Source organism: Hippocampus bargibanti, linkage group LG14 (assembly GCF_051943395.1).
Source record: "Hippocampus bargibanti isolate YZ-2025 linkage group LG14, ASM5194339v1, whole genome shotgun sequence".
NCBI lineage: Eukaryota > Metazoa > Chordata > Actinopteri > Syngnathiformes > Syngnathidae > Hippocampus > Hippocampus bargibanti.
Genome location: NC_142747.1, coordinates 46,860 through 60,543, shown reverse-complemented (window position 1 = coordinate 60,543; position 13,684 = coordinate 46,860). Strand labels below are relative to the sequence as shown.

The 13,684-nt window shown below is 45.4% G+C and overlaps 1 protein-coding gene across 2 annotated transcripts; it reads left to right on the top strand.

Annotated features, from left to right (window-relative positions):
* The first annotated feature begins 86 nt into the window (after nt 1-86).
* LOC148887918 (uncharacterized) lies at nt 87-13,040 on the top strand. 2 transcript variants are annotated; one of them, XM_089014035.1, is made up of 9 exons: nt 87-191; nt 998-1,197; nt 1,283-1,400; nt 4,182-4,381; nt 4,467-4,584; nt 8,312-8,511; nt 8,597-8,714; nt 12,440-12,639; nt 12,725-13,040. In XM_089014035.1, the coding sequence occupies exons 1-9, from the start codon at nt 189-191 to the stop codon at nt 13,023-13,025; spliced, it is 1,458 nt and encodes a 485-aa protein (XP_088870161.1). In that variant the 5' UTR covers nt 87-188; the 3' UTR covers nt 13,026-13,040. The 2 variants fall into 2 exon arrangements, with proteins under 2 accessions (XP_088870161.1, XP_088870163.1); XM_089014037.1 differs by having other exon boundaries at nt 153-784.
* The last annotated feature ends 644 nt before the right edge of the window (nt 13,041-13,684 follow it).

Sequence of the window (13,684 nt, the reverse complement as noted above, 5' to 3'; positions counted from 1 at the left end):
CCTAATTCTCTTCCGTAGATATCGACCAAACACGTGCAGCTTTCACCGAAGACTGGGGGCGGGGAATACAGGACAAAAAAGTCGGCCCCCATTTCCGGATCCTTGTGAGTAACCGGCTCTAAGAACCGGCTCGTTCGCGAACGACACATCACCACTGCAGACAGAGCTACCGAAGAAGAAGAAGTCGCATGGTAAATCACATGTCACCGACGGTCTGGATTAACTCGCATTTTCATGTCAAGATCTCACTTTGTTTTGCCTTTTCTACTGTCTGATGTATCTAATTATTTCCCCGATTCCTTCCCAGCCCACATTACTTTTTGTACCGCGACTTAATGTACGTTTTGTCGCGTGGAAGTTGAGTTTATAGTGCTTTTCTGTCGCGCAGTCATATCCGAGACGACACCCATGCGACTTTACCTATCCCTTCTGCCATACTGCGTTCCAGCTAATGCTTGTTTCATTTCGGGTTTCCTGTATATCGTTGTTTGTGTCGTTTCTCATTTGGCGCGTCGGCAGTTCGCTGCGGCCGCCATTATTGTACGTGGCGCCGCCGTTCTGCATATGATGTGTTCAGGGAGGTCACCTCAATAACAGTGGTGAACTTGTGTTGTACGTATTTCCCTCTTCTGTAAGTAATCACTATACAATCACACGCGTTCATTCTGTTTTGTTGTGTACACTGCTACCTGGTAACCCGCATGTAATAAAACAAAGGAAAAGGCATATCCACACATCTGGTGTTATTAAGAAGGCAAAAAGACGTGGAGTTCCAGACAGTCATGTATGTATGTATGTGTGTATGTGTGTATTTGTGTGTGTGTGTGTGTGTGTGTGTGTGTGTGTGTGTGTGTGTGCGCTGTGTGTGTGTGTGTGTGTGTGTGTGTGTGTGTGTGTGTGTGTGTGTGTATGTATGATATCAACATTTCTAATCAAAATCTCATTTGGTTGATAACAGTAAAGTGTACTTATATTCTGTGGCTACACGTAACTTTAGATGGAGGAAATTATTCTGCCAAAGAATGAAGAGATGGAACATTCCCCTCATGAGATGAACATGGCCGATCAAGTGGAAATTCCAGTGAAATCACCCTGTATGGAGAACCCAGAGCCACATGTATGTGCACGTCCGGTGTCAGCTGCAGCAATGCTATCTTTGGTGTGTGAGCGTAACAAGGAGGGCTTTGGCAGTGACAGGTATGAGAAGATCAAAATAGAACTGCACGCATCATATGTTTCAAATGACAAGTTATTGTTCATGATGGTTGTTTTCTGTTCTTAGTGACCGCTCCTCTACATCATCCTCGTTTTCATCTCCCATTGTGTTTGGAAATGCTGTTGATGACAAGGATTCAATCCAACCAGCTCCCTTCAAAACAAAAGACGACATTTTACTTGAGGTGAGTCGTTTTTGTGTACTCGGTCTCTTTATGCAAGTTAAGTGCCATATTGGCCAACAATATCAAAGTCAAAGTCAGCTTTATTGTCAAATATGCTATTATGCATGCCATACAGCACAGATGAAATACATATATATGCATATATATATGTATGATATTGGATTGGATTTGCCTTTATTAGTCTCGCAGTGGAGAAATTTACATTTCACAGCAGCAAAGTCCAGTATGTGACATAGCATAGTGTTTCCCTCCATTTGTGCCATTTTAAGTTTCTTTTTTCAACTGAAGATAAGTGAATCAGATGACCGATGGATTCTATATTATAACTGTCATTGTTTTCATGTATTATCCTGGTTGGGTATTAACTGAAACGCCCGTGTTTTCCGCGCACACTGCACATAAACATATCAGAGCTGCGTGAACACATGGACACTTTACAGTCACACAACAAGGACATACATAAAATTACAGATAGAATTATTAAAAGAACAAGAGATAAAACTGTACAGAGAAGGCACTTTTAAATAGATGGGTTTTGAGATGGGTGGAAAGCGAATCGATGTTACGGATTTTGGGAGAAAGAGAGTTCCGGAGCTTTGGGGCAAAGCGCTTGAAAGACCTGTCCGTCATTGTGCTGAAACGGGCAGGGGGCACACAGAGGTGGAGGGAGGATGAGGATCTGAAAGAACGAAATGGAACAGAAATTTGAAGGTCAGATCGGTATGGGGGTGTGAGGTTATGGATGGCTTTAAAGGACACCCGACATCAAAAAAACCTTTTAATGCATCTAAAATACCCAAAACACGCCGCATGATATTTTTATTCAAATGGAAAACACCAATAAAAATGGCTTAAAGTCTGCAAAGAATTGAGCTGCGAACTGGCCATTTTTACAATGTCCCGCCCCCAGTTCGTGACGTCACGCCAAGACGTCTTGCATTGCTCGAGAATCAAAACAATGGCTTCAGATTCTGAGAAGAAGCTTTCTTGTTACACATCCAGTTGTAAATATGATTCCAATAGTTCTGAAGAGGAAAGCATACATTTTTGCAATCGATTAAACGTTTTCTGGGTCGTTTTAATGGCTCAAGACTGACATGTGGTGTCACGGAAAATGCAGAAGATGTCGGCAGAGCTCCGTGTAAGGAATGAATCAGCCCGTTTCCACAGGCTGATAAATTCCTTCCATGGAGCTTGGTAGCCCTCTTCTGGCGGCTTTTGGGTGCAACACGAGGTTTTCAGACAAAACAAGTACAGCAAAATACATTGACGTGATGGAAGGACTGCTACGATGTGTCTTTTTCTCGGTTAGGGGCGTTCCTTCAGTGACGTAGGGTGAGGACTCGTCACCAACTCAAAAACAAGACTTGCTGAATATTCAGCGCGAGTCTTAAAACGTAAAATATAGTGATTTGCTGTGGAATCTGTTTAAAATACGCTGAGTAGAAATAATTTGAAGCCATTTTACACGATATGGACACAACTTGTCCGGAGAAGTCCATTGTCCTTGAAATGTATAAAGAAGTTTTTTGAAGTCAATTCTAAGTTTAACTGGGAGCCAGTGGAACTGTCAGAGGACGGTGGTGATGTGGTTAAAGCAGGGGATTGTCTTCAAGCCGACTATCAAGCACCAAAGGCGGGCATGCGCGGGGGAATCTCGGCCTCTACTTTTGGAATATTTTCTAAGTGTTGGAGCTCCAGCAGGGGGGCGACAGCCGGTCCCCAGACGCCGCCCGGGGAACCAGAGCTGCGGGGAAGTAAGCTGGGGGATGAAGCAGCCTCCCTGGAAGTCTGACAGCGGGGGTTTACGGAGGTCTTCAAGCCGGCTATCAAGCACGAAAGGTGGGCATGCGTGGGGGAATCTCGGCCTCTACTTTTGGAATATTTTCTAAGTGTTGGAGCTCCAGCAGGGGGGCGACAGCCGGTCCCCAGACGCCGCCCGGGGAACCAGAGCTGCGGGGGAGTGAGCTGGGGGATGAAGCAGCCTCCCTGGAAGTCTGACAGCGGGGGTTTGCGGAGGTCTTCAAGCCGGCTATCAAGCACCAAAGGCGGGCATGCGCGGGGGAATCTCGGCCTGTTCCTTTTGAAATATTTTCTAAGTGTTGACTCTGAAAAATTTTCTAAGTGCTGACTTTGGAAATTTTTCTAAGTGTTGAAAATTTTCTAAGTGTTGACTTTGACAGGTTTTTTAAAGTGTCAAAGTGTTGAATGTGTCCCAAGTGTTGACTTTGACAGGTTTTTTAAAGTGTCAAAGTGTTGAATGTGTTTCCTGTATATCGTTGTTTGTGTCGTTTCTCATTTGGCGCGTCGGCAGTTCGCTGCGGCCGCCATTATTGTACGTGGCGCCGCCGTTCTGCATATGATGTGTTCAGGGAGGTCACCTCAATAACAGTGGTGAACTTGTGTTGTACGTATTTCCCTCTTCTGTAAGTAATCACTATACAATCACACACGTTCATTCTGTTTTGTTGTGTACACTGCTACCTGGTAACCCGCATGTAATAAAACAAAGGAAAAGGCATATCCACACATCTGGTGTTATTAAGAAGGCAAAAAGACGTGGAGTTCCAGACAGTCATGTATGTATGTATGTGTGTATGTGTGTATTTGTGTGTGTGTGTGTGTGTGTGTGTGTGTGTGTGTGTGTGTGTGTGTGCGCTTGTGTGTGTGTGTGTGTGTGTGTGTGTGTATGTATGTATGATATCAACATTTCTAATCAAAATCTCATTTGGTTGATAACAGTAAAGTGTACTTATATTCTGTGGCTACACGTAACTTTAGATGGAGGAAATTATTCTGCCAAAGAATGAAGAGATGGAACATTCCCCTCATGAGATGAACATGGCCGATCAAGTGGAAATTCCAGTGAAATCACCCTGTATGGAGAACCCAGAGCCACATGTATGTGCACGTCCGGTGTCAGCTGCAGCAATGCTATCTTTGGTGTGTGAGCGTAACAAGGAGGGCTTTGGCAGTGACAGGTATGAGAAGATCAAAATAGAACTGCACGCATCATATGTTTCAAATGACAAGTTATTGTTCATGATGGTTCTTTTCTGTTCTTAGTGACCGCTCCTCTACATCATCCTCGTTTTCATCTCCCATTGTGTTTGGAAATGCTGTTGATGACAAGGATTCAATCCAACCAGCTCCCTTCAAAACAAAAGACGAAATTTTACTTGAGGTGAGTCGTTTTTGTGTACTCGGTCTCTTTATGCAAGTTAAGTGCCATATTGGCCAACAATATCAAAGTCAAAGTCAGCTTTATTGTCAAATATGCTATTATGCATGCCATACAGCACAGATGAAATACATATATATATATATATATATATATATATATATATATATATATATATATATATATATATATATATATATATATATATATATATGTATGATATTGGATTGGATTTGCCTTTATTAGTCTCGCAGTGGAGAAATTTACATTTCACAGCAGCAAAGTCCAGTATGTGACATAGCATAGTGTTTCCTTCCATTTGTGCCATTTTAAGTTTCTTTTTTCAACTGAAGATAAGTGAATCAGATGACCGATGGATTGTATATTATAACTGTCATTGTTTTCATGTATTATCCTGGTTGGGTATTAACTGAAACGCCCGTGTTTTCCGCGCACACTGCACATAAACATATCAGAGCTGCGTGAACACATGGACACTTTACAGTCACACAACAAGGACATACATAAAATTACAGATAGAATTATTAAAAGAACAAGAGATAAAACTGTACAGAGAAGGCACTTTTAAATAGATGGGTTTTGAGATGGGTGGAAAGCGAATCGATGTTACGGATTTTGGGAGAAAGAGAGTTCCGGAGCTTTGGGGCAAAGCGCTTGAAAGACCTGTCCGTCATTGTGCTGAAACGGGCAGGGGGCACACAGAGGTGGAGGGAGGATGAGGATCTGAAAGAACGAAATGGAACAGAAATTTGAAGGTCAGATCGGTATGGGGGTGTGAGGTTATGGATGGCTTTAAAGGACACCCGACATCAAAAAAAACCTTTTAATGCATCTAAAATACCCAAAACACGCCGCATGATATTTTTATTCAAATGGAAAACACCAATAAAAATGGCTTAAAGTCTGCAAAGAATTGAGCTGCGAATTGGCCATTTTTAGAAAGTCCCGCCCCCAGTTCGTGACGTCACGCCAAGACGTCTTGCATTGCTCGAGAATCAAAACAATGGCTTCAGATTCTGAGAAGAAGCTTTCTTGTTACACATCCAGTTATAAATATGATTCCAATAGTTCTGAAGAGGAAAGCATACATTTTTGCAATCGATTAAACGTTTTCTGGGTCGTTTTAATGGCTCAAGACTGACATGTGGTGTCACGGAAAATGCAGAAGATGTCGGCAGAGCTCCGTGTAAGGAATGAATCAGCCCGTTTCCACAGGCTGATAAATTCCTTCCATGGAGCTTGGTAGCCCTCTTCTGGCGGCTTTTGGGTGCAACACGAGGTTTTCAGACAAAACAAGTACAGCAAAATACATTGACGTGATGGAAGGACTGCTACGATGTGTCTTTTTCTCGGTTAGGGGCGTTCCTTCAGTGACGTAGGGTGAGGACTCGTCACCAACTCAAAAACAAGACTTGCTGAATATTCAGCGCGAGTCTTAAAACGTAAAATATAGTGATTTGCTGTGGAATCTGTTTAAAATACGCTGAGTAGAAATAATTTGAAGCCATTTTACACGATATGGACACAACTTGTCCGGAGAAGTCGGTTGTCCTTGAAATGTATAAAGAAGTTTTTTGAAGTCAATTCTAAGTTTAACTGGGAGCCAGTGGAACTGTCAGAGGACGGTGGTGATGTGGTTAAAGCAGGGGATTGTCTTCAAGCCGACTATCAAGCACCAAAGGCGGGCATGCGCGGGGGAATCTCGGCCTCTTCTTTTGGAATATTTTCTAAGTGTTGGAGCTCCAGCAAGACGGCGACAGCCGGTCCCCCGACGCCGCCCGGGGAACCAGAGCTGCGGGGGAGTGAGATGGGGGATGAAGCAGCCTCCCTGGAAGTCTGACATCGGGGGTTTGCGGAGGTCTTCAAGCCGGCTATCAAGCACCACAGGCGGGCATGCGTGGGGGAATCTCGGCCTCTACTTTTGGAATATTTTCTAAGTGTTGGAGCTCCAGCAAGACGGCGACAGCCGGTCCCCCGACGTCACCCAGGGAACCAGAGCTGCGGGGAAGTAAGCTGGGGGGATGAAGCAGCCTCCCTGGAAGTCTGACAGCGGGGGTTTACGTAGGTCTTCAAGCCGGCTATCAAGCACCACAGGCGGGCATGCGTGAGGGAATCTCGGCCTCTACTTTTGGAATATTTTCTAAGTGTTGGAGCTCCAGCAGGGGGGCGACAGCCGGTCCCCAGACGCCGCCCGGGGAACCAGAGCTGCGGGGAAGTAAGCTGGGGGATGAAGCAGCCTCCCTGGAAGTCTGACAGCGGGGGTTTGCGGAGGTCTTCAAGCCGGCTATCAAGCACCAAAGGCGGGCATGCGCGGGGGAATCTCGGCCTCTACTTTTGGAATATTTTCTAAGTGTTGGAGCTCCAGCAAGACGGCGACAGCCGGTCCCCCGACGCCGCCCGGGGAACCAGAGCTGCGGGGGAGTGAGCTGGGGGATGAAGCAGCCTCCCTGGAAGTCTGACAGCGGGGGTTTGCGGAGGTCTTCAAGCCGGCTATCAAGCACCAAAGGCGGGCATGCGTGGGGGAATCTCGGCCTCTACTTTTGGAATATTTTCTAAGTGTTGGAGCTCCAGCAGGGGGGCGACAGCCGGTCCCCAGACGCCGCCCGGGGAACCAGAGCTGCGGGGGAGTGAGCTGGGGGATGAAGCAGCCTCCCTGGAAGTCTGACAGCGGGGGTTTACGGAGGTCTTCAAGCCGACTATCAAGCACCAAAGGCGGGCATGCGCGGGGGAATCTCGGCCTCTACTTTTGGAATATTTTCTAAGTGTTGGAGCTCCAGCAAGACGGCGACAGCCGGTCCCCCGACGCCACCCGGGGAACCAGAGCTGCGGGGAAGTAAGCTGGGGGGATGAAGCAGCCTCCCTGGAAGTCTGACAGCGGGGGTTTGCGGAGGTCTTCAAGCCGGCTATCAAGCACCAAAGGCGGGCATGCGCGGGGGAATCTCGGCCTGTTCCTTTTGAAATATTTTCTAAGTGTTGACTCTGAAAAATTTTCTAAGTGTTGACTCTGAAAAATTTTCTAAGTGCTGACTTTGGAAATTTTTCTAAGTGTTGAAAATTTTCTAAGTGTTGACTTTGACAGGTTTTTTAAAGTGTCAAAGTGTTGAATGTGTCCCAAGTGTTGACTTTGACAGGTTTTTTAAAGTGTCAAAGTGTTGAATGTGTCCCAAGTGTTGACTTTGACAGGTTTTTTAAAGTGTCAAAGTGTTGAATGTGTTTCCTGTATATCGTTGTTTGTGTCGTTTCTCATTTGGCGCGTCGGCAGTTCGCTGCGGCCGCCATTATTGTACGTGGCGCCGCCGTTCTGCATATGATGTGTTCAGGGAGGTCACCTCAATAACAGTGGTGAACTTGTGTTGTACGTATTTCCCTCTTCTGTAAGTAATCACTATACAATCACACACGTTCATTCTGTTTTGTTGTGTACACTGCTACCTGGTAACCCGCATGTAATAAAACAAAGGAAAAGGCATATCCACACATCTGGTGTTATTAAGAAGGCAAAAAGACGTGGAGCTCCAGAAAGTCATGTATGTATGTATGTGTGTATGTGTGTATTTGTGTGTGTGTGTGTGTGTGTGTGTGTGTGTGTGCGCTTGTGTGTGTGTGTGTGTGTGTGTATGTATGTATGATATCAACATTTCTAATCAAAATCTCATTTGGTTGATAACAGTAAAGTGTACTTATATTCTGTGGCTACACGTAACTTTAGATGGAGGAAATTATTCTGCCAAAGAATGAAGAGATGGAACATTCCCCTCATGAGATGAACATGGCCGATCAAGTGGAAATTCCAGTGAAATCACCCTGTATGGAGAACCCAGAGCCACATGTATGTGCACGTCCGGTGTCAGCTGCAGCAATGCTATCTTTGGTGTGTGAGCGTAACAAGGAGGGCTTTGGCAGTGACAGGTATGAGAAGATCAAAATAGAACTGCACGCATCATATGTTTCAAATGACAAGTTATTGTTCATGATGGTTCTTTTCTGTTCTTAGTGACCGCTCCTCTACATCATCCTCGTTTTCATCTCCCATTGTGTTTGGAAATGCTGTTGATGACAAGGATTCAATCCAACCAGCTCCCTTCAAAACAAAAGACGAAATTTTACTTGAGGTGAGTCGTTTTTGTGTACTCGGTCTCTTTATGCAAGTTAAGTGCCATATTGGCCAACAATATCAAAGTCAAAGTCAGCTTTATTGTCAAATATGCTATTATGCATGCCATACAGCACAGATGAAATACATATATATGCATATATATATATGTATGATATTGGATTGGATTTGCCTTTATTAGTCTCGCAGTGGAGAAATTTACATTTCACAGCAGCAAAGTCCAGTATGTGACATAGCATAGTGTTTCCCTCCATTTGTGCCATTTTAAGTTTCTTTTTTCAACTGAAGATAAGTGAATCAGATGACCGATGGATTCTATATTATAACTGTCATTGTTTTCATGTATTATCCTGGTTGGGTATTAACTGAAACGCCCGTGTTTTCCGCGCACACTGCACATAAACATATCAGAGCTGCGTGAACACATGGACACTTTACAGTCACACAACAAGGACATACATAAAATTACAGATAGAATTATTAAAAGAACAAGAGATAAAACTGTACAGAGAAGGCACTTTTAAATAGATGGGTTTTGAGATGGGTGGAAAGCGAATCGATGTTACGGATTTTGGGAGAAAGAGAGTTCCGGAGCTTTGGGGCAAAGCGCTTGAAAGACCTGTCCGTCATTGTGCTGAAACGGGCAGGGGGCACACAGAGGTGGAGGGAGGATGAGGATCTGAAAGAACGAAATGGAACAGAAATTTGAAGGTCAGATCGGTATGGGGGTGTGAGGTTATGGATGGCTTTAAAGGACACCCGACATCAAAAAAACCTTTTAATGCATCTAAAATACCCAAAACACGCCGCATGATATTTTTATTCAAATGGAAAACACCAATAAAAATGGCTTAAAGTCTGCAAAGAATTGAGCTGCGAATTGGCCATTTTTAGAAAGTCCCGCCCCCAGTTCGTGACGTCACGCCAAGACGTCTTGCATTGCTCGAGAATCAAAACAATGGCTTCAGATTCTGAGAAGAAGCTTTCTTGTTACACATCCAGTTATAAATATGATTCCAATAGTTCTGAAGAGGAAAGCATACATTTTTGCAATCGATTAAACGTTTTCTGGGTCGTTTTAATGGCTCAAGACTGACATGTGGTGTCACGGAAAATGCAGAAGATGTCGGCAGAGCTCCGTGTAAGGAATGAATCAGCCCGTTTCCACAGGCTGATAAATTCCTTCCATGGAGCTTGGTAGCCCTCTTCTGGCGGCTTTTGGGTGCAACACGAGGTTTTCAGACAAAACAAGTACAGCAAAATACATTGACGTGATGGAAGGACTGCTACGATGTGTCTTTTTCTCGGTTAGGGGCGTTCCTTCAGTGACGTAGGGTGAGGACTCGTCACCAACTCAAAAACAAGACTTGCTGAATATTCAGCGCGAGTCTTAAAACGTAAAATATAGTGATTTGCTGTGGAATCTGTTTAAAATACGCTGAGTAGAAATAATTTGAAGCCATTTTACACGATATGGACACAACTTGTCCGGAGAAGTCGGTTGTCCTTGAAATGTATAAAGAAGTTTTTTGAAGTCAATTCTAAGTTTAACTGGGAGCCAGTGGAACTGTCAGAGGACGGTGGTGATGTGGTTAAAGCAGGGGATTGTCTTCAAGCCGACTATCAAGCACCAAAGGCGGGCATGCGCGGGGGAATCTCGGCCTCTACTTTTGGAATATTTTCTAAGTGTTGGAGCTCCAGCAAGACGGCGACAGCCGGTCCCCCGACGCCGCCCGGGGAACCAGAGCTGCGGGGGAGTGAGATGGGGGATGAAGCAGCCTCCCTGGAAGTCTGACAGCGGGGGTTTGCGGAGGTCTTCAAGCCGGCTATCAAGCACCACAGGCGGGCATGCGTGGGGGAATCTCGGCCTCTACTTTTGGAATATTTTCTAAGTGTTGGAGCTCCAGCAAGACGGCGACAGCCGGTCCCCCGACGTCACCCAGGGAACCAGAGCTGCGGGGAAGTAAGCTGGGGGGATGAAGCAGCCTCCCTGGAAGTCTGACAGCGGGGGTTTACGGAGGTCTTCAAGCCGGCTATCAAGCACCACAGGCGGGCATGCGTGAGGGAATCTCGGCCTCTACTTTTGGAATATTTTCTAAGTGTTGGAGCTCCAGCAGGGGGGCGACAGCCGGTCCCCAGACGCCGCCCGGGGAACCAGAGCTGCGGGGAAGTAAGCTGGGGGATGAAGCAGCCTCCCTGGAAGTCTGACAGCGGGGGTTTGCGGAGGTCTTCAAGCCGGCTATCAAGCACCAAAGGCGGGCATGCGCGGGGGAATCTCGGCCTCTACTTTTGGAATATTTTCTAAGTGTTGGAGCTCCAGCAAGACGGCGACAGCCGGTCCCCCGACGCCGCCCGGGGAACCAGAGCTGCGGGGGAGTGAGCTGGGGGATGAAGCAGCCTCCCTGGAAGTCTGACAGCGGGGGTTTGCGGAGGTCTTCAAGCCGGCTATCAAGCACCAAAGGCGGGCATGCGTGGGGGAATCTCGGCCTCTACTTTTGGAATATTTTCTAAGTGTTGGAGCTCCAGCAGGGGGGCGACAGCCGGTCCCCAGACGCCGCCCGGGGAACCAGAGCTGCGGGGGAGTGAGCTGGGGGATGAAGCAGCCTCCCTGGAAGTCTGACAGCGGGGGTTTACGGAGGTCTTCAAGCCGACTATCAAGCACCAAAGGCGGGCATGCGCGGGGGAATCTCGGCCTCTACTTTTGGAATATTTTCTAAGTGTTGGAGCTCCAGCAAGACGGCGACAGCCGGTCCCCCGACGCCACCCGGGGAACCAGAGCTGCGGGGAAGTAAGCTGGGGGATGAAGCAGCCTCCCTGGAAGTCTGACAGCGGGGGTTTGCGGAGGTCTTCAAGCCGGCTATCAAGCACCAAAGGCGGGCATGCGCGGGGGAATCTCGGCCTGTTCCTTTTGAAATATTTTCTAAGTGTTGACTCTGAAAAATTTTCTAAGTGTTGACTCTGAAAAATTTTCTAAGTGCTGACTTTGGAAATTTTTCTAAGTGTTGAAAATTTTCTAAGTGTTGACTTTGACAGGTTTTTTAAAGTGTCAAAGTGTTGAATGTGTCCCAAGTGTTGACTTTGACAGGTTTTTTAAAGTGTCAAAGTGTTGAATGTGTCCCAAGTGTTGACTTTGACAGGTTTTTTAAAGTGTCAAAGTGTTGAATGTGTTTCCTGTATATCGTTGTTTGTGTCGTTTCTCATTTGGCGCGTCGGCAGTTCGCTGCGGCCGCCATTATTGTACGTGGCGCCGCCGTTCTGCATATGATGTGTTCAGGGAGGTCACCTCAATAACAGTGGTGAACTTGTGTTGTACGTATTTCCCTCTTCTGTAAGTAATCACTATACAATCACACACGTTCATTCTGTTTTGTTGTGTACACTGCTACCTGGTAACCCGCATGTAATAAAACAAAGGAAAAGGCATATCCACACATCTGGTGTTATTAAGAAGGCAAAAAGACGTGGAGCTCCAGACAGTCATGTATGTATGTATGTGTGTATGTGTGTATGTGTGTATTTGTGTGTGTGTGTGTGTGTGTGTGTGTGTGTGTGTGTGTGTGTGCGCTTGTGTGTGTGTGTGTGTGTGTGTGTGTGTGTGTGTGTGTGTGTGTGTGTGTGTGTGTGTGTGTGTATGTATGTATGATATCAACATTTCTAATCAAAATCTCATTTGGTTGATAACAGTAAAGTGTACTTATATTCTGTGGCTACACGTAACTTTAGATGGAGGAAATTATTCTGCCAAAGAATGAAGAGATGGAACATTCCCCTCATGAGATGAACATGGCCGATCAAGTGGAAATTCCAGTGAAATCACCCTGTATGGAGAACCCAGAGCCACATGTATGTGCACGTCCGGTGTCAGCTGCAGCAATGCTATCTTTGGTGTGTGAGCGTAACAAGGAGGGCTTTGGCAGTGACAGGTATGAGAAGATCAAAATAGAACTGCACGCATCATATGTTTCAAATGACAAGTTATTGTTCATGATGGTTCTTTTCTGTTCTTAGTGACCGCTCCTCTACATCATCCTCGTTTTCATCTCCCATTGTGTTTGGAAATGCTGTTGATGACAAGGATTCAATCCAACCAGCTCCCTTCAAAACAAAAGACGAAATTTTACTTGAGGTGAGTCGTTTTTGTGTACTCGGTCTCTTTATGCAAGTTAAGTGCCATATTGGCCAACAATATCAAAGTCAAAGTCAGCTTTATTGTCAAATATGCTATTATGCATGCCATACAGCACAGATGAAATACATATATATGCATATATATATATGTATGATATTGGATTGGATTTGCCTTTATTAGTCTCGCAGTGGAGAAATTTACATTTCACAGCAGCAAAGTCCAGTATGTGACATAGCATAGTGTTTCCCTCCATTTGTGCCATTTTAAGTTTCTTTTTTCAACTGAAGATAAGTGAATCAGATGACCGATGGATTCTATATTATAACTGTCATTGTTTTCATGTATTATCCTGGTTGGGTATTAACTGAAACGCCCGTGTTTTCCGCGCACACTGCACATAAACATATCAGAGCTGCGTGAACACATGGACACTTTACAGTCACACAACAAGGACATACATAAAATTACAGATAGAATTATTAAAAGAACAAGAGATAAAACTGTACAGAGAAGGCACTTTTAAATAGATGGGTTTTGAGATGGGTGGAAAGCGAATCGATGTTACGGATTTTGGGAGAAAGAGAGTTCCGGAGCTTTGGGGCAAAGCGCTTGAAAGACCTGTCCGTCATTGTGCTGAAACGGGCAGGGGGCACACAGAGGTGGAGGGAGGATGAGGATCTGAAAGAACGAAATGGAACAGAAATTTGAAGGTCAGATCGGTATGGGGGTGTGAGGTTATGGATGGCTTTAAAGGACACCCGACATCAAAAAAACCTTTTAATGCATCTAAAATACCCAAAACACGCCGCATGATATTTTTATTCAAATGGAAAACACCA

Excerpts from the sequence above, each read along its gene's own strand:
- LOC148887918 (XM_089014035.1), top strand. Across the intron at positions 1,198-1,282 it reads GAGGGCTTTGGCAGTGACAG|TGACCGCTCCTCTACATCAT; the intron begins GTATGAGAAGAT and ends TTCTGTTCTTAG. Across the intron at positions 12,640-12,724 it reads GAGGGCTTTGGCAGTGACAG|TGACCGCTCCTCTACATCAT; the intron begins GTATGAGAAGAT and ends TTCTGTTCTTAG.